Consider the following 21,907-nt stretch of genomic DNA (forward strand, 5'->3'; position numbering starts at 1 on the left):
AATGTCTGTCCCAGGCCAGGCCCTGGCCAGGCTCGGGCTCTCCCGGGTTTCACCTCACTTCACTCGGGGGCGCTTCCAGAGCCCCCAGAGGCACCTCAGCCGTCAGGAGAAGGGAGCAGGCCCTGTCTCAGGACCGCAACAGGTCCCATTGCACTCCTCCGCTTGCTCTTGTGCAGCGCTCGTTGTTTTGGGGGGGTCTTTTTGTTCTTTATTTCACGCCCGGTCCCGTTGTGGGGAGGGGCATTTGTGAGGGGGCCGCCCTCGGAGGCCGCCCTCAGGGGCCGCCCTCAGGCACCGCCCTCAGGCACCGCCCCCTTCGCGCCCTCGGCGCGCGCCGCCCCCCTCACCCCTCCGCCCCTTCAGGTCCAGGAGCGCGCGCAGAGTGACGTCAGTGCCCGCCCCCCTCCCCGGCGGCGCCGCCGCCGCCCTCTGTGATTGGCTCTCGGCGGGCGGAAGCGGCCCCGCCCCCGTGCGCGGGCGGGTTGGCGGGAAAGGCCGGCGGGGCCTGAGGGGTCTGTGCCTGACGGGACCGGAGTGGCCCGGCCCGGCTCGGCACGGCACGGCTCGGCACGGCTCGGCACGGGGGTCTGTGCCTGACGGGACCGGAGCGGCCCGGCCCGGCACAGCACAGCTCGGCACGGCCATGCAGGCCTTCCTCAAGGGCCCGGCCTCTATCAGCACCAAGCCCGTCGCTGCCAAGGAAAAGAACGCGTCCGGGAGCAGCGGGGATGGCAAGAAGGCCAAACCCATCCCCTGGGTGGAGAAATAGTAAGGGATGCTGTGGGCAGTGGGGGCTGGCCGTGAGGGGGGAGGCTGGCTCCGGAGGGTGTGGAGAGGTGCTTGGTGCATAGCAAAAGGGGTGGGTGTCCCCACCAGGGAGAAGAGCTTGGCTTTCCCTGTTAAGGGGAACTCCAGCACTGGGAGGGGCTCTAAGTGCCCTTTGTGGCAGGAGTCTTGGACATGTCAGCATGTGCTGCTTCTTCGCTGTGTTTTGGTGCATGAATGCATTTAATGCTTTGGTTTTTTCAGAAGCCTTTATCACAAGGTGGTAAAATATTGCAGTTCTGCTTTTAAAACCATCTCAGACAGGTGTTTACAACAAAAAGGCAAACAGCTTCCTGAGGAATTAGATCACTAATAGAGACCAGAGGCATTAGACTTCCTGTTGTGATTTTGATTTCAACTACAAAGTTCACTGTAATTCTCCAGTGCCTGATATAATCACAAGGGAAAATGTTGGTTTTTTTCTCAATTTCAGTTTCTCCCTGAAACTTTGTTAGCTAATAAATTTTATTTAATGTCTTTTTATTTAGTCGTCCCAAAAATGTGGATGAAGTTGCATTCCAGGATGAAGTTGTAGCTGTGCTGAAGAAGTCCCTGGAAGGTGCTGATGTGAGTGTAATGACAACATCTACCAATCAGCATTTTTAGAGAGACACTTGAGTCTGTGGTAACAAAAATTTCTCTTTTCCCACTCAGCAATGATTGTTTTTATAGTAGTACTTCATGAACAGGCCAAGTGACTTCCTCATGACATATCCTGTGTGATATCCTGTTGTGATAGATGTGTAAAGCTTCTTGTGTTCCTAATCCTCTGAACACTGTAGAATTGTAAGTTCCATGATGCAGTTTGGAATTTGTCTGGAATAGCTCAAATAGTAAACTTCTTGTTAATAGTTTCAGACCTGGAAAAGCTTTTGTTGTCTCCACTCAGCTACTCCACTAGTACTTGTGACATTCATGTTTAAGACAAGAGGAGAAAGCTTTTCTTTCACAGACAAGTCTGGATTGCCAGTCACTCCTAAACATTTCTAATGATCTGTCAGTGCTTCTCTGAAACTGCTGAACACTGAAAATTTTGGTTGATGAGAGAAATTTAATTTATAAGTGCCAGATCTGCTGCTTGGATAGTGATTCCCAAACTTTTTAGGTGAAAGTTTCCAAGTAAGGCTCTTTGGCTTTAAAAGGTGAATATGGCAGTTGCAGGGTTGGCCCGTGTGTCCTAAGAGAGTAGATGAGCAGGGCCTTTGTAGCTGCATTTGTTTACTCTTGCATGTGCTTTTGGGTAAAATTGTAGTAAATATTTGGTGTGTTTGATGATTATTTCTTCCAAAACAGCTGATGTGGATGTGAAGGGCTGAAGGGAGAAATAAAGTACCTAGCCAAGAGATGGCTCTGCTTATTTCCAAATCTGAACAATTCCTTCTTTTGCATGTACTGAGACTTTTTTCCTCCTCACCCAGCACAATCCCACTTCAAAAGCTGTCTGTTTTCATGGGCTGCAGTTTTGCTTTGCTCTGCAATGATATGAGTCTGTTTATCTCTGAAAATAATAATTTAATCAAAGCTTGCAGAACAGATGTACCTTATTTGTCTGAGCGTATGAAGCCAAAATCCAACAGGTACAACACAACTGCAAAAGATTTGTGCTTCTTTCTTTAGCTCCTTTCTCCCTTCAGTTTGCTTTGAGAATGCTCTTGTAACGTGACCTTGTCTGGTAATGTTGTACCCCAGAAATCTGTGTTTCAGCAGCAACGCTGCTGGATTACAGTATTTATAGAGGTGAGGTAATTAGGAAGGAACTGTTAACAGCAAAGGAGAAATGAGCTGCTGCCACCTATTCTGTCTGGACATATCAGTTGTGTAACATTGCTTAGGTGATGGGTTGGGAAGTTCTATTTTGAGCAACAGTTATTTAAAACCCTACAGCTTGTGGATCAGCAGTGTTTCTTGGATTCTGAGCCTAGTGCACTTGTGTTGACTTTTGGCCTCCTGAGCTGGAAAGGAAAATTATAATTCCTCCTTATGGTTAGAGGCTCTGGGTTTTGCCATAGCTACCCAAAGTCAGCAAGGCATTTGAGAACAAATGCAAGTACTTAAAAAAATTGTGGTTTTTTTTTTTTAATTTTGGCATTTTTGTTAGTTTCTTGAAAGGAATCATTCTGTCAAAGAGGCAAAAGTGTAACTGAACTCTGAGGTGGTTAGGAGTTGCTTCAGTAAGTACACGTTACTGCCAAGGTTCTTACTGAGTTTGGTGATCTGGTGAGATCAAAGAAACAGTTGTGACAATGCTGCAGGTTTGGGTAATGTGCTTTATTTAAACCACAGTGTTGGAAATGGAAAGTCAGTCCTCTGTTGATTGGCCTGCATTTGTGGGCCTTTATTTGGGAGCTGCTAAATGGAGCAGGACTTGCAACTCCCTATAACTAATACAGGATTTGTGACTCCCTGTAGCCAATATACCTCCATCTGTAAGAGCACACAGCATCCTGTTATAAACTGGGGACAGCGGAGCCCAGGGGGTTAGAACTGGAGAAATTGATTTCTGTCTGCCAGGAGTGTTGATTTGTAGTTGTTTTTTGGCCAAGAAACTGAAAACTGTCATGGTATTCTTTAGTTTCTGTTTGCTTCATGATACCTTAATAATTGAAAAGAGAGTGTAGGATTTTCATTGCAATTTACATCTTCACTTGTACTGAAATTTCTGGAAAAGCATCTGAGATTTGCACTATATGAGGTAGCTTTCCCAGGAGCAGAGTGATGCCTGCAGGTATCCTGCTTACTCCTGGCAAGCATGGAAAAGTGGATAACCAGATCAGGTTGCAGTTTATTTAAAAATACTGCCACAGTTACATAAAGGATTAGGTTGTGCTTGGTGAAAAGTGGTGTAAATACTTCAGTGAGAAACCAGCATAAATGAGGTTGAAACAGAAACAGTGATGAAGTTGTGGTGTAATGGAATTAGGAAACATTCTAATTAAAACCTTTTACCTGCTTATGCTTCTTTTGAGGACAGTAGCATGTGAATTAGCAGAGAGGCATGAAATTATGAATCTCCTCATGAACATCTGCCCTTGCAATGTGCCAGCCTAGCACAGAGCTTGGTGAATTTTCAGCTGTCATTCAGTACACTTTTCATCTCTCTGGCTGTCACAAAAGAGAGGGATATTGTGGTATCTAAACTTGAAAAGGTGTTTGTTAGTAGGGGATGCTGTTTGCTTATTAGTCATTAGAGAAACAAGCAACAATTGGTTGGCAGAAAGAGCAGGCAAAACTTGAAATTCATTTATTTACTAGAAATTGATTGAAAATTGAAATTCTTCTATCTCTACTTTTGGGTACATACACAGTTGAGTCAGTGCATTGTGTCTTGTCTTAGTTGTTAGAATAGAATGTTTGTTACCAAACTGATTGTCTCTGTTTCATTTTCTGATTATGGGTTGTATATTCCTGCATTTTTCTCTGCTCTTTGAATGGTTTTGGTTTTGCTGTTCCCATTCTGTCTGCATTACATGCTATATTCAGCATAGAATTCTCTAATCTAATTTTAGTTGACTCTTTAAAAATAGAATGCTTATTAAGGGCTAGAAATCAAGTCAGACTGAGAGGTTTGTCTTGATGCTATTGGTTGGAGGGAACTTTTGGATTCTTGTTTTAAGAATGTAGAAGTGGAACATCCCCTCTTGCCAAAGACAGAGGTTTTAAAGTGATAATTTATAAAAGTGATTCCTTACAATAGTAATATAGAAAACTATCACTCCTATGTCAGCTGGAAAGGTTCTTGATTTCAGCCAAAATTCAGTCATGGCTTATACAAATTTTGTTTATGCCAGCTTTGTTCTTTGTGTTGCTCAGGAGTATTTATGAAGATCAGTCATATCCCCTCTCAGCTTTTGTAAATTTAGCTCTTCTAAATCAAACTCTTCAAAAAGTCACTTCTCATAAGATAGGCTTTCACTTGTTAATAATTTCTCCCAGTTTGGATTCATTATCCTTGTCTAAGGATGACTTGAACTGTGTGCAGCTCATTACCTGTTAGTATTAATAATTTACATCTGCATTAAAAGTGCACAATTCAGACCACCATGTTACACAGGCTTATACTGCTCCTCTGACAGACAAAACAAAACCAGCTGATGTTTCATTCCATCTAATGAATTGCTGATATTTAGCAGATGCTTTGTTATGTTCTCAAATCAAGAGATATTTTTGCTTTGTGCTGCTAAATGTCATCCTAAAATTATTGCTGCAGTCTTTGCTGTGCTGCTCTGATCTTCCTGTGTCAGCATATCTCCTTAATGCAATTGTATTTTTCATGCTGAGATCTTTAATTCAATTATTTTAAGGATCAATTAACCTAATTTCTTTGTGAAATGCTAGTGCTCTCCTTTGGAAACTCCTTGGATGGGTGCAGGAGTTTGCCAGGGCTGTGCAGTGCAGGGAGCTGGTGGCACTGTCCCCACTGTCCCTGTGGGACTGTGGCAGCACTGCCCTTGCTGCAGTGCAGCTGGTGGCAGCACAGAGCCCTCAGCCTGGCTGGGCAGGGCAGGCTGGGGAGCTGAGAAAGCAAAGGATGGTTTCATCTGCACTGCTGCTGTTACCCAGGCTGCTTAAGGCCATTCTTGGATGGATTTGGGTGTCACAGCAATCAGTTCAGTAGGCTCTGTAGGCTTTACTGATCTCAGACATGCCCTGGAGTGTATATATAAAAATAAATATAGATTGGAATATCAGTTTGGATAGAACATGGGATGGTGCCACCAAATAACACTTGTTCATGTTGTGCTAGAAATGGCAATTGTTTGTCCTCCTTTAAAGACCAGAAGAGAAAGACTTGCCATTATTTACTGTGAGAAATAGTTTATGTTCTGTTAGGTGCTCAGATTATCAGTAGGTTTTCCTGTTAGTGGATTTTTTAAATTTCCTTTTCTTACAAATGATGTGTTGCTGTTTCAGCTTCCCAATCTGTTGTTCTATGGCCCACCTGGAACTGGAAAGACTTCCACTATTTTAGCAGCTGCAAGAGAACTGTTTGGGTAAGCTGGAATCAAGTTGCTTCAGTGTAATCAACTGTCACATGTCTCCTAATCATGTGGTGAAGTGCCTCTGGTCATAGCCTGCTCTTTGGTAGTTCCCAGCAATTTTTCAGGAATATCTTCATATTCTAATTCAACTCTAACATAAGATTTCTTTCTCATTTGTCATATCAAAAATCACCAATTCCTATTACCAGGACAGACTCCACACTGGCAGCCATGTAACCCCCTAACAAAGACTATGGAAGAAATATGGTCTGCATATGATTTACTGAACTCTGTAAAGGAATTCCAATTTTAATGGTTTATTTAGTAAGTTGTTAGCTACACATAGATCTCAAAGTGCTTCATAAAATGTCTGACTTTTAATCTCTCTGTTATGCACCACTGAATTGTGTCTGGAAAGTAGTATTGGGACTCAGACTAAAATTCAGCATGTATACATTAATTAACTCAGTTGTAACACTTAAGAGTTTTTGAATAGCAAATTCAGTGATCTATAAGCAAAAGATGGATGAGAAGGTGGTTTGATGTTTTGATCAAATGTAATGCTGAATTTAATACCTCCCCCATCCCATTTGTCATCTTAAATCTTTGACTCACTGTTTTTTCGGAGAGAACCACTTCTACTTGAGTAGGAGGAAGACAACTCCACATTGTGAGTCCATTTTAATTCCCAGGATTTAAAATCCAGTGTATTAATTGTTGGTTTGGTTTTTTTAAATGGAGTATACTGCAGGTGAATACTGCATGTCTTCTACTTTCTGGATATTTCATTCTGCTAGTACTTCTAATGAGTGTATTGTGGCATTTTAATTGCTATTTCACATTGCTCACGGGCTGTAAGAAAAAGGCATATAACATAGTGCTCTGAGCATATGAAGCCAACTTCCTACTTTTTTCTTTTTTCCTGGTTAACTGATATAATTTTATACTTCATTGTTTTCAGTAGCCTGGGAGGAGCTTCTAAAAATATCTAATGGAAATTCATACTTAACACTTTATGATCTCAACTTATGTATCTTTTAACAATGTTATTTAGTAATGCTGATAAAAATAAACCCTGCCATTCAAAACACCCAGAAGGGTTGTTGTTATATTTTATAACACACCATTACAAGGGTTAGCAGCTAACGTGTGGCAATAAAAATTTTGCAGGCCTGATTTATTCCGGCAGAGAGTCCTTGAGCTGAACGCGTCTGATGAGCGTGGGATACAAGTGATCCGGGAGAAAGTGAAGGCTTTTGCTCAGCTCACGGCGGCTGGAAGCCGTTCAGAGTAAGTGCTGGATCAAACCCCTCCTGCTTAGGACAAAGCATGTGGTTGTTTTTGTTTCTAATATAAATGATGGGTCAGCACTGCCCAGAAGTTGGCAACACGCGGTGCTTTGGCTGAGCTTTTACTTAGAGGAATTTCACATTGGGGGTTTAAATACCCAGGAGGATTTTTACTGTTGCTGTTAGCATTGGAGGCAGACAGCAAAAACTCCACAAGGTCAAGACTTCTGGGTTTGGGCACATCTTGTTGCCTTTGCAGATGTTGTCTGACTGCCATAGAAAAATTTCTTTGGGTAAATTGTGCCAGAAGTTACTTCCCTAGTCCTTCTAATCTGCAGAAATTTCTACAGCATAGGTGTTGGTTTCGAAAAGGATTCTGGTGTGAGGTGATGGGAAGCTCAGTGCAGGTCAAGCCATGTGTATGGCCTGTGGAAAGTAGCAGGAAGAAACTGCATGCCAAGACAGCCTGACTGATTCCAGTACAGTATTGTGTACTGGAATCAGTCTGTTGAGTATTCTTGGGAGTTTAGGGAATTAGGAAGCCTGTAAAAAGAAGAGCTACATAAGGTGTTAAAAGAAGCATCTTAGAGTAAGAGTATGTGTTTTAGAGGACTTTTGCAGTATTCAAGTGTTGGTCTTTTTATGGGAACTCACTCCCTGCCTTTATTACAAATATTAGTCTTTTATCTAAAAATAATTTTAAAAATATTGAACCTCTGAACCTGTCCTATTTTTCAGAGATACATGCTTAAGTAAAATATTACTTTCTATTTGCGGTGATTTTTCTGTGTATGTTTTTCATTTTTCCCCCTTTGTCTGTACATTTCATGTCTGCTGAATAACAGATTTCTAATTTTCAGTGGTAAAATGTGTCCACCTTTTAAAATTGTGATCCTGGATGAAGCAGATTCTATGACTTCAGCAGCCCAGGCAGCCTTAAGACGCACAATGGAAAAAGAATCTAAAACAACACGTTTCTGTCTTATTTGTAACTACATCAGCAGGTATACCTGGAATTTGTTGCTTATTTGGATTTGCTCTCTGGTCTGTAGTCTGTTTTTTATTTTTCCCCTGCTTAAAAGTTGATATCTAATTTTTCTACTTTTCAGTTAATAGAGAGGTCACTGTATGCATGCAAGCCTGAAACAATACTTAGATTTCACTTTTAATATTTATAATGTCGCAGTTTTAGGGTTATTTAAACCTTAAGATTTTCTGCCTTTGTTAGCTTTCTCTGTGAGAACTTGACCAATGCATTTGTTTACCCCTGTCCTTCCTTTCTTTCAGAATAATTGAACCTTTAACATCTCGATGCTCCAAATTCCGCTTCAAGCCTTTGTCTGACAGTATCCAACAGCAGAGGCTGCTGGATGTTTCTGAGAAGGAACATGTGAAAATCAGTAATGAGGTAACTTTGTGGTTGCCATGTAATTTTGCTGCTTAATCCAGTGCATAATTGCATGGCAGCAAAAGAGGCCAAGTCAGCATACTTTTCCAGGCTGCTCAATTGTATGAAATAAAATATATAAACTCATTTATTCTCCTTCCCTAGATGGGATGAATTTTAAGTCGTCCTAAAACCAGAGAAATATCCACCAGAGAAAAATGAAGCCAAACTGTAGGGCTTTTTGTTCTCTGCTGAGTGTACTGGCAGAGAACCATGCTTCTTTCTCAAACTGCCAGCACACATTTGTGTTAGAGAGGTTGTTTTGTAACTTCTGTGTTGTGCTTGGCCCTGACAATCTGCTTTATGCACTACTTGGTGTTTTAAAGTAACTGCTGAAAAAGTGTATTAGATTTTAATGAGCAGTGAACATTTAACTTAGCATTTTCTGACATTATTTTTCAGGCAGTGTCATACCTGGTGAAAGTGTCAGAAGGGGATTTAAGAAAAGCAATTACTTTTCTTCAAAGTGCCACTCGCCTAATGGGTGGGAAGGAGATCACAGAGAAGATAATCACTGAAATTGCTGGGGTAAGCTGTGCCTTACAGTTTCTCCTGGAATTACTCTGAAAAGCATTTTTCCTACCTCTATCTGCCATTGCTCAAAGTTTGGTTAAAAAACAGTTGTATACTCACCAGTATTGCAGCATAGTAATGATGCACTATCTACCAGAATTTTAAAGTCTGCCTGCTTCTGTACACTTATTACATAGCAGGTTTCTAATAACTTCTTCTGTAAATCATGGAAAACTATAAAACAGTCTTATAATTCAAACTGAATTTGAAATAATCTGCCCATAAATGCAAACTGTGGGTTTTGTTTTGTTGTTTTTTTTTTTATGGGAGAGTAGATTAGACCATTTTTTGGTGCTTTTCTCTATGTGTGTGTATAAGTACAGATAATTGCAATATTGGTTTGGAAGCACAGGGAAATGACTTTCAGTAGCAGCTCATTTTCAGCTTAATGTTCACAGTGACAGTGACAAGGATCTGCGTGGATCCTGCTTTTTAATGAAACAGCAGTGGTTTGTTCTAGAATGACAATGGTAATACTGAGAGGCACAGGAGAAACCTGAGAAAAAGTGTTTAATAAAACTTGTGTGAAGGTGTTCCTATAGCAACACAACACCCCTGAAGAAGGAAGAGGAGATTAGGACTTGAGGAGCTGAAAAATAGATGGGCTTTAATGATGGACCCACTTCCCATGAAGGTGCTGCAATCGTAGCTCATTGTAGGGGTTGGGAGGTTCTGACTTCGATGAAACCAGAGGCAATTGCTGCTGTGCAGAGTTTACAGAACAATTTTAAACAATTTTCACAGTGAAGTCACTGTTCAGTTTTGTGTATCTGTAAACCAGCAGGTATCTGAATAGATATCAGACATCTGAAACCTGGCAGAAATTGACTATAACAATAAGAAAGAGAAGCATGACATTCCATTGTTGAGTGAATAATGCTGGTTTAAAGCAAGGGTTTAAAGCTGATTTAAAGCAAGGGTTTAAAGCAAGGGTTTAAAGCTGGTTTAACCCAACTTCACATCTTCATAAAAACTTGAAGTTCTTGGTCATTCACAACTTCCATGACCCTGGAGTGATCTTAGTACAAAAGCTTCATAAAGAAGCTTTGAAACCAAACTGTCCAGGCACTCAACTGACAGAAATGACAGTGAATGAAGGGGGAAAGGGGCAGCTCTTCTCTGCACAGAGTGACATAATGGCATCTGTTGACTTTTTTCCTTCTGATTTATTGTCTGGTCTTGTTGCATTGGGCATTTTTTGAATTCTGTTGGTCTGTCACTGGAAATAAAACCTATTTGCTGTGTTGTTTAGGTGCAGAATGGTACAGAAAGCATTGGCTGATCTAACTGTTGAAGAATGTTCTCCTCTTAGTCAGTGTCCTGAATAAGCAGTTGGATTTAGGAAGGTGACTTTGACACTCTATTGTCCTGATATGGTTTTTGTTTTAATATAACCAGTAAAGGACAAATATCACAGCCTAGTTTTCACTTTTAAAATGTATTTAGTCTGTCACACATACTTGCTAGAAGTCGATGGGTGTGTAGAGGAATGAAATCCTGAAATGCCCTCTGCCATGAACAGTTTGTTAATGTAAGCTTCAACACCAATTTTAAATTTACAAAGTTGAAATTAAGAAATGTCTCTTCTTGTTACAGGTCATCCCTAAGGAAACAATTGATGAACTGCTATTGGGCTGCCAGAGTGGTTCCTTTGAGAAACTGGAAAAACTGGCAAAGGTGAAGTTCTCTTAGTGCTTAGCCTGGGTATTTTTCTCAGTCAAGGCCCTGTGAATCCTTTGTTCCCAGGCTACAGCTGAGGATCATTTGGCCTCAGTCAGTTTGTCTGCACATTTGGGAAGTGTCTTTTACCAGTCAGGACTCCCAGTCTTTCCTTTCTGAGGAAGAGCTGTCAAAGTTGCAAATGAATTTCCCTAGCAGTGTGTCTCTTGCTTTCTCCTGGGTTAAACTGATGTAGATCTGTTCAGCTGAACAGAAAAATAAGGTTGCACCAACACTTTCTATTTTCATAAACTTCTCTCTCCCTAAATAGCTTCATTGACCATTGTTCTCAATACTTGACATTTTTGTAACTGGGCACTACTTTTATTATTTTTTTGTCTTTAGTTGCCATGGGTTTTATTTTATTAAAAAAGCTTTGGTCTTACAGATCTCTCACTTCCTGAGACTAGCAGTGACCACATGAAGAAAATCCTAAGTAGGTGGCCCTTTAAAATGTGCAGGCTGTGAAGCTGCCATCTGACGCTGTGGATTCCAAGCCCTCCTAATTTTAGAATAGGATTGGACAGGTTCAGTGGAGGTTGTTAAATGTTTTAAATGTCTCATTTAATTTCTGAGATGTAAATTGTCAGGAGCTGGAAGAATGTTTGGACAGAACTACTGCTCTGTGCCTGCCTTGCTCATGCAGCCTGTCAGGGCTGGGTGCAGGGCAGGGCTGTGCACAGGCTACTGAATTGTCCTCTGCAATGTACAAGTTCCATACTTAATTGCAGTGCAGTCTCTCAGTTCAGACAGGATTTTTCAAGATTATCTTTCCAGTTTGCGGTGTTTCTGCTGCTGAATTACTTCCATTTTCCTCTCTCCCTGTGCAGAATCTCATCAATGAGGGGTTTGCTGTTGCTCAGCTTGTAAACCAGCTGCATGACACCATTGTGGAGAGCGAAGATTACAGCGACAAGCAGAAATCTGCCATGGTCGAGAAACTTGCAGTAAGTCTAGCTTGAGTAAAAAAACCAAAACACATTAATCTCTACAGATTGATTTTTGTTTGTACAGTGTCTCCCAAGAAGTACATGGTGAGTTTTTGTTCTGAATGTTTCTCAGTAGAATGTGAACTTCTGTCCTGAGAAATTAATGAGAAGGAATTGAAATCTAGTTAAGTGAATTATTATCCATAGTATGTTGTTCTAGTGGATTCGATCAAGAGGTTTGTGGGTTTGGTTGTTTTGGGGTTTTTTAATATAATGTGGAAGAGAATATTAAGATGAGAATAAGTCAGCACTTAAAAAAAAAAACTTAGGAGCTGCAAAATGGAAGTTTTTGTTCTGGTGAATAAAATATGCCTTTCCAAAAAAAGAAAGAGAAGATTTATTAACTTGCTCCATTTTTGATGAAGAAGGAAAGCCAGCTGTGGTGGAGGTTTTACCTAAGTCAGTGCAGCCAGGCAGGGGTGTGGATGCCCTGCAGTGATGCTCCTGGCAGGGGCTTGCAGGGCCAGTGCCACACCCCTTTGTGGATGGAGCTTTCATGTGGTGGCCTCCTCTAGGAGATTAGATGGGAGGCTGGAGAGCTCATGGGTCCCAGTCCAGTTGGAGGGGGTGTGATGTGGCTGCTGGAGAAATCTGTGCTGATTAAGGGCACAGCTGGCAACCTTTTGTTCTCCACTGTACCCCAAGACACAGCTGCCTTGAGCTAGGCCATTTTCAGAGGGTTTTCCCTCCTGTTCCCTCTGCAGGAAGTGGACAAATGCCTGGCAGATGGTGCTGATGAATTCCTGCAGCTGATGAGTCTCTGTGCCCTTGTGATGCAGCAGCTCACACAGAACGTCTGACTCCTCCAGCAGCCTTTTGTTCCAGGGGTGGCAGGGCTCTCAGAGCAGGGAGCTGTGTACTTTTGTACTGGTTTTGGGTTTTTTTTGCAATAAAAGGACTGCACTGCAGTTGGAAAACCTGAGGCTGGAATATTTCATTCAATTTTTTTACACTGGGTAAAGAGCACAGGGGTCTGTAATACTCGTACTGTGTAGTTCCTGTTGCACACTTACACATTCAAACAAGTTATTGGAAGTGAGCACATCCATACTTAAGTCTTCATCAGCTGCAAGCAGAGACAGGAGGATTAGTCCTTGTAGCCTGTATTGGCTTAGCAAAATGATCACATCCCTATAGAACACAGCTTCAGGCTGAACAGCCCACACCTCCATCTTCTACCTGATCCTTTAAACATAGCAAAAAATCACTTTACTGTCAAACAGATTACAACTTTAATTCTGCAAGATAAAAAATGTTCAGCAGTGGGTAGGTTGTGTTCTGAAGGTGTCACTTAGGCTTTCCTGTCATCTCTATTCTTGCTCACAAGCCATTTTAAAGCTGTGACCTGGCTAAGTATCTTTGGGACATAATCTTTCAGAGATGCTGTTTTGACCACCTGTCCCTCCTTCCTGACTGGCTTGGGAAAAAAAAATACCCTTGGACAGGTATTAAGCATAAATGATGCAGTGCAGCTTTTTCATCAAGCCAGCACCAATTATTATGTGAGCCATTTTCTACCCTGATGAAAGGGTGCTTGTTTTAAGGACACGGGTGCAGCACCCCACAGCTTGGTCACCGGGGCCACACTGGCACTTGAAGCTCAGCTGCTCTGGAGTCCAGAACCACCCCTGCAATTAATGACCAAGTACTGGAGCTGTGGGGCACAAGGCTGCAGCATTTTCCAACCTTCAGCTCCGACCCTGAAACAGTGCACGTTACTGTCACCCTCCCCTCAACCCAAGAAGTGACTATTTACAATTTAAGTGAATATAGAAGTATTTTATTGAACATTCAAACTTCATTAAGACATGTGCAATATGGCAAAATTTACTGGGTTTAACCCTAACTAAGACAATAGTATGATTGCTTGCTTGCTGGGGCTTAGCAACAGGGTCCAGATCACACTTACCACTAATTAAATACTTTATTGAATAAATACATATGAAACAAAAATGCATTTTAATGCTCTTATAAAAGTTTAGAGATTTTGAAAGGCCTTTCCAATTTAATCTGAGGTGTAAGTACATACAATAAAGGAAGGTAGGCTAGTTTAACATAATTGGCTGACTTTATACAGCACTTATATCTTTTAGTCCATAAGTAAATTATTAAATGATAAAGAACATCTAATACAACCACTTCTATGGAACTAGGAAATAAATTTCTAATAAAGAAAAAATTTACAGACCCCATGACTTTCCACCCAACCCCAACAGTCTAACCCTAAAGTGGACAAAGCCAACGGCCTTCCCCACAAGAGCTCACGACAAAAAGTCGCTTCTCTTATCAAAAATCTGTATTTCTGATCCGTAATGAGCATTGAGACAAGATTCAATATATCCCCGAAGAAAGAAGCACAATGCGCGTTGTGAATCGCCTATTCAGCAACAGCGAGCACTGGATTCACAACCACCTCATCCCGGGGACTAAATGAGATCAGCCACATTCATCGGCATCTCCTCCACTGTAGTATTGTAGAAAGTCTCAATGTCTCGCAGGATCCTCTTGTCCTCTTCAGTGACAAAATTGATAGCCACACCTTTTCTGCCAAAACGGCCACCCCGACCAATTCTGCACAAAAAGGAAACACATTTACACTCAAGTTAACCTCACCCATCTGCTTTACATGTCTGCAAAATCCATCCTTGACTGCTGTTTTTATCTGCCACTGGCCAGTCTATGCTGCCTTAAGGCCGGCTGGCACCCAAGTCACATCTGGTCAGGAAAACCAGCAGCACAGCAGTTCCATCCCGTGGCAGGCAGCAGGGCATACAGTTACTCTTTGGCTGAAAAGTAAGGTCTTCATTTAACGCCTGGTGCTGTGTTCTGAAGTGCCAGGTCAGTCTCTCCCCTCTGTTCAACTATGCACCCACCCCTCATGCATCTGCTCCCAAGCACAGAGCACACGCTGTGGGTTTAACAATCAAACTGTTACCAAGTTAATCCAGTAACATGGAACAGCACACTTGATTTCAGAATTTTAATTCAACCTAACTGTTTCCAGTGGGAAAACTTAGGGTTTGTTTCTTTTGCTCTAGAGTAAAATCCAAGCTCAACATTTGTGTTCAAGCCCACATCAGTCACTGACACATCAGTGCATGCGGTTTAGTTACACCCACCATGAGCTCCACCTTCCTACAGACTGCACAAGAGCACCTTGCCAGCACGAGCTAAATACACAGAAAGGGCTCACAAAACTTAGGGGATAATCATGACAAAATAAATAAAGAAATACCAACTCGCTCTTATTCAAACTGTGCCGCTTACGAATCCACGTCCTAAATTACGCCAACGTCGTTTCTGAGCACCATCTTGTGTCATCAACTGCTGCTATCGACTCCTGTATTTATTTGTATCAAGTAACAAAGCACAGTTTACTTAATTTAGGGACAGTCACTAAAAGCAGTTAACTAAACCTAGGGAAATAAACTGAAATTGCTACCAGAAGACACACCACAGAGAAGAATCCCGCTAAGGAGCCACCAAGAGCAAACATGGCACACACAGCTGAATCTCCACAAGCAGCCCTATAAGCTAGGAGTAAGGGTCTGTCTTGTCACTGAGCAGCAACAACTCATCAGCCAGAACCCAGACCAAGCTGACCCTGCTGTCAAGACACTGCACCACTAACAGTGTCACACTTTATGTCACAGCCTACATGACAAGGGGCACTTCAGTTGCTGGCATTTTCCCCACAACTCCATGGTTCATCAATCACTGAACCTGTTACATATCTAAGTTTTCCCACTGCTTGAAGTGTTCAAAAGTTCTGCTTCTCCCTTGTTTCAGAACCACTGCTGTGCAAGGCAGGGCTTTTTAAAAGCCAATCCACAAGTGGTAGTATTCCCTGCTAGCTCTGAGACGTTTAGCATGGATGCTGACACCTCTGGTTCGGTGAGGCCTACAGGATGAGGTGAGGAATGTGTGTGCCAATGCCATCCAGCGCAGCACAGGACTGACTGGGGGGCAGAGCCAACTGACCTGTGAATGTAATTCTCACGATTGGTCGGCAGGTCGTAATTGATAACCAGGGACACTTGCTGCACATCAATGCCACGAGCCTGCAAAGCAACACCAAGTCTTTAATACAAGTTAGGGGCTATTTTCAAATTTACGTATCTCAGGCTTTTGTCAACCACATCATTAGTTATGAACTACAACTGTGTAGTCCATAGTGGAGCATGGTCTTTGCTGTTCCAAAAAGCTTCCAACAGTTCAGGTTACAAAAACCATCACTCAATTATGAAGCTTTTGGGACAAGGCTGTAACAGGAACACATTCAATGGAAGACAATACTCACCAGCAAGTCAGTAGTGATCAGGACACGGCTGGACCCTGATCTAAACTCTCTCATGATAACATCCCGTTCCTTCTGGTCCATGTCACCATGCTGGAGAGTTAGAACAAAAAGCTGCAATTAGTACAGTTCCAATGCTCCAAACCAGAATGTTCTTTAAAGAACAAAGGCATGTATGAATCCCAGCGTCCCTACCTGCTGTGGCAGCTAAGCAGGTAGGGATAGAAAGGAAACATTTTACTTTAAGCAGGGGGAACGATAATACAGCACTGCACAGCTATATTATAACTTTCCTGCTTCTCACTGATATCCCCTCCTCGCCCTTTCTTCTCCAGTAAATACACAGCATTTCAGAACTCATTGGGAGTGGCAGTTCTTACCAGAGCTGAGACTGTGAAGTCCCTGGCATGCATTTTCTCCGTAAGCCAGTCTACTTTTCTCCTTGTATTCAGGAAAATAACAGCCTGTGTAATGGTCAGCGTCTCATACAAATCACAGAGTGTATCCAGCTTCCATTCCTGAGCGGAACAAAGATCATCAGGAAACACATCATGACACAGCTCAGTACATAACACGAACTTGAAACAAGGAATGAACTCAAATACAACAATCTTAGATTAAGCCTGCTTTGGCACACAACTACATTCAGTATAACCAGGAAACTAAGTCAAGTTTTTGCATCATTTGTTGCACTAAATCTTCAGACACAGGACACTGGACATTAAGAAAGAGGTCCACCCTAGTCCTTTTGGATCTAGTGCATAGTTTTTCTTCTTCTTGCATTTACTCTACTAGCATTATTGCAGAAACCAAAGCTCAGCCTTGGTTTCCGCAATTTTAGCACAGTGCTTTAACAAGAAGGTAAGAGAGCCTAACTCCTCCTGCCAGAGCAAGTGTAACCAGTACCAACCTCTCTCTCCACATTAATGTAGAACTGCTTGATACCCTCCAGAGTCAGTTCTTCCTTCTTCACCAAAATACGGATGGGATCTCTCATGAACTTTTTGGTCACTTCCAACACATCCATTGGCATTGTAGCTGACAGCAACACAACCTAAAATGTATTACTCCATGTTAGCACACAACCCATACAACAATTTTCATTTGTGCAATTCAGTTCTCAGCCACACCATAAGCAAATCTGCACGCATCAGTTTACCATGTGAAAGCTTTTTTACCTGGATGTTTGTGCTTAGTTTTTGAAAGATCTCATAAATTTGATCCTTAAATCCACGGCTCAACATTTCATCAGCTTCATCCAGAACAAACATTTTGATCCATTTTGGTGCTATTGGAAAAAGAAAAGCATCTCATGAAGTTCCAGAAATGCAAAATCCTTTAAGAACACCATGCTTCTGTACTACTAAGCTTTTCAGCACAACTCTCTACAGTGCCAACAAATTCACTAAAGCTCTTGGTGGGTTTGAGGCTTTAACTGGAGATGTATCAGTAAGGGCACCATGAGGTTCATACTTACAAAGGTAGCGCCTGTTCAACATATCAAACACACGCCCTGGCGTTCCCACCACGATGTGGGGAGCCTCAGCCTGCAGCTTCTGCATTTCATTGCGCACATTTGTGCCACCAATACAGGCATGGCATGTTGCTCCCATGTAGTCTCCAAGGGCCAGGATTACCTTCTGAATCTAAAATAGAACCTTCCATTAGTGGCTCACAGGACAATAAAGCTTAAGCCCCATTATCTCTGGCTTTCATGGGCTTTGGAAGCCTAGACACCAAATAAGGACTGTGGAGCTCTTGGAACTGAGAGCTGTTATAAAGACTGCCCAACTTCACATAACTCAAGTTGCTAACTAGAAACTAGAAGGCAGAGAACAGTTATGTTACATTTTTGTTTTTACTGGCTGAACTTGCTGAGTGAGTGACTGCCATGAGATAATTGCTGAGAGCAGAGCCACCAGAAGTGGGCTCAAGCTCTCAGGTCTGCATGTTAAGCACTGGGACACTCTCCAGTGAACTCCCTCCAATGGCACCACTACAAGCCAGGTTTCAAAACAAATCTCACCTCAACACCTTTAAAGCAGAAAAAGGCTTAACATTCTGGTAAAAGGCCTTATTCCTTTTTTTTTGTTTTCTGATTTCGTATTTTTAGCTTTACCGTGAAGAATTGTCACACAGCACTGGCATTTTAGTATAGTCCAGTTGAAAAATGACAGTAAGTTTTGTACTTTAAGAGTTGGTTCAACATTGCACTTTAAGACCTCTCATTACTGACACAGTTACCCTAAATATTCAAGCATTCTTACAAGTTATTACCACACACCCACTTAGAATAACAGAATACCCAGCCTTGAAGGTGAAAGACATGCAATTACACTGTCAGGAAAACATACAATGATACAAAACCATTTAAGTAACCAAATGTGCACTGCAGTTTTCATGTTGCACAACTGCTTAAGTTTAAATAGCTGCCAAACAAATGTATTTCTTGTTTCCACTCAGAACACTGTGCTTTAGTAATTGTGTTTTTTCTGCTGAAGATGCTCCCTTCACTTTACATAGAGCGTAACAGCTGCCTCCTGCACCCCTGCCCCAGCACACCCTCCATGTTTTTAACTCAGCTCTTCAAGGAGGCAGAGGACTTGTGGGACAGAAGCCAGTTTGTATCCCCCATTATTTGGCACAAAAAAGGTTCTGAATGGATATTTATTACAACCCCCTAAGAAGTCTGGTAACGTTGTCTCACAGTTGTGAAACCTGAAACCTGTGCAACACACAAGTTGTTTTGGTTTTTTTGTTTAAACTACTCTATCAATACCTGTTGAGCCAGTTCTCTGGTAGGGGCCAATACTAGTGCCTGGGACTCCTTGAGATCAATCTCCAACTGCTGCAGGATGGAAATAGCAAATGTGGCTGTCTTGCCAGTACCTGACTGAGCTTGAGCAATCACATCATACCCTAAAAAAAGTAGGATACACATTTACTGCTCCCACATGGGTCAATCATGTTAGTTTTACTTAATTCCCCCTGAAGTAAGTGATCAGTACTAAAGAGGTCTCTCCATTTCAGGTCAGTCCCGAAAGATGGTGTACCATCATATCACTTGTTCAATAAAAACTGAAATTAGTTATGACTGCATACTAGTGGAATAACATATACATTTTACAATGTTTTCCTAATTATCCGACATTGATATTAATTAAACTAGTGCATACCTTTGATGCATGGAATAATAGCTCTCTGCTGAATAGCTGAAGGCTTCTCAAAACCATAAGCATAAATGCCCCTTAGAAGGGATTCTTTTAAGTTCATATCATCGAAATTGTCAACAATCTCGTTCCAATTGCTCTGTTAATAAAGAAAAAATTTAAAGAAAAAATAAATCCAATACCCCTGTCCACCAGCCATTAAATTCTCAGGTCAGTTCGTTAGTGCTCACCTCGATGACACCATCGGGCTCCATTCCCTCTGGGCCGCCATGGTCTCTGCCAGGAGAGAGAACACGTTGTTAGCACAGCAGCCGCCACCGCGCAGAAGCGAGCCGACACGTCGGCTGAGGCAGCGGCGGGACCCGTGACGGATCATTGCAGCAGGAGCTCCCAGCGCCGTCGCTCCGCGGTCCGGTGCCCCGCAGCCCGTGCCCGCCTCCCGGGCCCCGGTGCCCCGCAGCCCGTGCCCGCCTCCCGGGCCCCGGTGCCCCGCAGCCCGTGCCCCGCGGCGCGCTGAGGGGGGGGGAGAGGGGGGGCGGGCGCGCTCCCGGCGCTGCAGCGGATCCCCCCCGCCCCGCCCCGCCGGGCAACTCTCGCGAGAGCTCCACCCCTGGGATTGCGCAAACCGGGCGCTGCGGGCGGACGGCGCCGGGCGATCGCCCGGGGGGGCCTCCCCCTCCCCCCGCCAAAAAATATAATGGTCTCGCCCTCAGCGCGGCCCGAAAACCCGGGCGAACCAAAGGCACGAGGCACAATGTCAAAAAAAAAAAATCCACAGAAAGGCATTTAAATATTTAAGCTACAACACAGCTATATAAGAATTAATTTTGATTAAGTCCTTTCTAGGGCTGATTGGATTGCTAAGAAAGCCAGTAACGAAAATCGAGCCCCGAGGACTAGAGCTAAACCGTTGCTGAACCGCGAGCAAGGGGAGCGCAGGGACCGAAACGTCTAGAACGGGAGGGGCCAGGGCGCACGGCTGATTGACCACGGCGCCCTGCCTCCCCCAGGGCGCTCCGGCTCCCTCCCCTCCACCTCCTTCGAGTTTTCCTCTCTCCCTGGCCGCCCCCGCATAACCCACGAAGCCCCCGAATGTGGAAAGATCCCAGGCCCCCACCATACCTGCTATAATCCGCGGAGCCCCCTGACATGTTCCGATCACCAGCTCTGTCCTCAACTGAAAAGGCAAGCCCTCCGCGGCGCCCGCCTTATATACCCGCCCTGCTGCCGGACTCGTTGCGCTCTGCTCTGCGCATGGATATACACCTTATACCACCAGCAAAAAAACAAGAATCCCTCCAGTTTAAGCCCTGTGTCCCAAACGATTCCCGTTACGAGACTTTTTTCAGTTAATCCGAAGGTTGTGTGTGAACCCCTGGGGTCTGGGAGGCTACGTGGAAGATGGAACTACTTTTTGTGTCGGATCGCGGAAGGATATTGCACCATTGAGTGCGTCACAGCGCCCCACTCCTTCCTCCCTCTGCCTCCCCTTCCCCCCCGCGCGCACGGGGTTTCCCGTCCGGTCCCTGCTGCAGCGCGGGGCGGGCGGGGGAATGGCGGCGCCGGCGCGGCCGGGCTGAGGGCACGGCGAGCGGCCCTGCGGCAGCGCCTGGGGCGGCATACGGCCCCTTTCCGTGACCGCGTGTCCCCCACCGTGTCGGTTGTTTTTAAAGCCCCGGAGTCGGGGGGTGATAGGAGAGAGAAAGAGGCTTCCTCGGGCGGGGGCCGCGCATCCGCCCCATCCGCACACAGAAATGGCTCCCTCCTCCTTCTCCTCATCCTCCTCCTCCCTGGCAGGCGAAACACACCCCGAGCTGTCCCCCTGCGCTCCCGGAGCCGGGGCAGCGTTGGTCATGAGGGCTGGGAGCTCACGGAGAGGCCCCGAGGCGAGGGGGGCGATGGAGGCGCCTCTGAGGGCTCCCCGGCCCCGGCTCGCCCAGCGCGGGCCCGTGCCTGAATCCCGTCCCGAGGCGCTGAGGGTGGATCCTTCCTGAGGGGGCTGCAGGGCTGTTTGTAGGACACACGTTAGGTGGTCCTCGGCGTGCTGCCGAAAGCGCTGCAGATCGCAGTACAGGAAAAAAAAAAAACTGTCAAGAATGATTTAAAGGTTAGTGCAGTCCAAAATAAAGCACGAAGAGAACTGTTACTGTGCAAACCGATTGCATGACCATGCCCATCGCTTTCTACTGTGGTAGAAAAAATATCGATCATTTTAATGCTCATATCAAGTTTCACAATAATCTAATCTATTCATCAGTGTTTCTTAGGGAGGCAAGTAATATCAATTATGAGCAATAATTTTGTGCCACCTTTGTATGGTTTATGTGTATCACTTTGCAATCTGTTTCCATAGTGATTATATATGAAGAAATGGAGGCAATGCTTGAAAAATTCAACCCTTTACTTGTCTAGAATACTGTAAATTACCTAGAACCATCTAGAATATCCATAAAGGGAACCTCTCAAAGACTGTATATACCTTAAATCTTCCTATGGCAGCATCTGCTGGGGTAATGTTAGCTGTAGAAATAGTACAACCTACCACTATCCCAGCAAAATTATATAAATGCAGCTGCACTGTCAGCCTCAAGTTCTTTCTGTCCACCCCTGCTGGGTAGG

At 43.7% G+C, this 21,907-nt stretch overlaps 2 protein-coding genes and 3 non-coding genes across 7 annotated transcripts; 1 reads left to right on the forward strand and 4 right to left on the reverse strand.

Annotated features, from left to right (window-relative positions):
* The first annotated feature begins 465 nt into the window (after positions 1-465).
* Positions 466-13,888, forward strand: RFC4 (replication factor C subunit 4). 3 transcript variants are annotated; one of them, XM_039713891.1, is made up of 11 exons: positions 466-572; positions 631-768; positions 1,314-1,392; positions 5,737-5,816; positions 6,975-7,094; positions 7,954-8,097; positions 8,381-8,501; positions 8,943-9,068; positions 10,710-10,790; positions 11,663-11,779; positions 12,526-13,888. In XM_039713891.1, the coding sequence occupies exons 2-11, from the start codon at positions 644-646 to the stop codon at positions 12,619-12,621; spliced, it is 1,089 nt and encodes a 362-aa protein (XP_039569825.1). In that variant the 5' UTR covers positions 466-572; positions 631-643; the 3' UTR covers positions 12,622-13,888. The 3 variants fall into 3 exon arrangements, with proteins under 3 accessions (XP_039569825.1, XP_039569824.1, XP_039569826.1); XM_039713890.1 differs by having other exon boundaries at positions 471-518; positions 583-768; XM_039713892.1 differs by having other exon boundaries at positions 500-562.
* On the reverse strand, positions 13,580-20,525 carry EIF4A2 (eukaryotic translation initiation factor 4A2). Its single transcript, XM_039713889.1, has 11 exons — positions 20,411-20,525; positions 19,519-19,564; positions 19,295-19,427; positions 18,898-19,037; positions 17,596-17,764; positions 17,297-17,406; positions 17,029-17,172; positions 16,499-16,636; positions 16,122-16,211; positions 15,803-15,882; positions 13,580-14,392 (listed from the first exon to the last, which is right to left on the reverse strand). The coding sequence occupies exons 1-11, from the start codon at positions 20,437-20,439 to the stop codon at positions 14,248-14,250; spliced, it is 1,224 nt and encodes a 407-aa protein (XP_039569823.1). The 5' UTR covers positions 20,440-20,525; the 3' UTR covers positions 13,580-14,247.
* On the reverse strand, positions 16,290-16,417 carry LOC120504449. The gene has a single exon (XR_005628025.1). It is a non-coding gene; the product is annotated as a small nucleolar RNA SNORA63 (small nucleolar RNA).
* LOC120504446 lies at positions 16,801-16,981 on the reverse strand. The gene has a single exon (XR_005628021.1). It is a non-coding gene; the product is annotated as a small nucleolar RNA SNORA81 (small nucleolar RNA).
* Positions 19,114-19,184, reverse strand: LOC120504448. The gene has a single exon (XR_005628023.1). It is a non-coding gene; the product is annotated as a small nucleolar RNA SNORD2 (small nucleolar RNA).
* Positions 20,526-21,907: the final 1,382 nt, after the last annotated feature.

Source organism: Passer montanus, unplaced genomic scaffold, assembly GCF_014805655.1.
Source record: "Passer montanus isolate IOZ18808 unplaced genomic scaffold, ASM1480565v1 scaffold29, whole genome shotgun sequence".
Classification (NCBI taxonomy): Eukaryota; Metazoa; Chordata; class Aves; order Passeriformes; family Passeridae; genus Passer; species Passer montanus.

What these genes read in the sequence shown, in the direction of transcription:
- RFC4 (XM_039713891.1), top strand. Translation starts at nt 644, where the DNA reads ATGCAGGCCTTCCTCAAGGGCCCGGCCTCTATCAGCACCAAGCCCGTC. An exon ending in ATTTGTAACTACATCAGCAG is followed by an intron (nt 8,098 to 8,380) that starts GTATACCTGGAA and finishes CCTTTCTTTCAG; the next exon opens with AATAATTGAACCTTTAACAT. An exon ending in ATGTGAAAATCAGTAATGAG is followed by an intron (nt 8,502 to 8,942) that starts GTAACTTTGTGG and finishes ATTATTTTTCAG; the next exon opens with GCAGTGTCATACCTGGTGAA.
- EIF4A2 (XM_039713889.1), bottom strand. Translation starts at nt 20,439, where the DNA reads ATGTCAGGGGGCTCCGCGGATTATAGCAG. An exon ending in GTTGAACAGGCGCTACCTTT is followed by an intron (nt 17,407 to 17,595) that starts GTAAGTATGAAC and finishes TTTTTCCAATAG; the next exon opens with CACCAAAATGGATCAAAATG. An exon ending in CGTGAGAATTACATTCACAG is followed by an intron (nt 14,393 to 15,802) that starts GTCAGTTGGCTC and finishes CTTTTTGTGCAG; the next exon opens with AATTGGTCGGGGTGGCCGTT.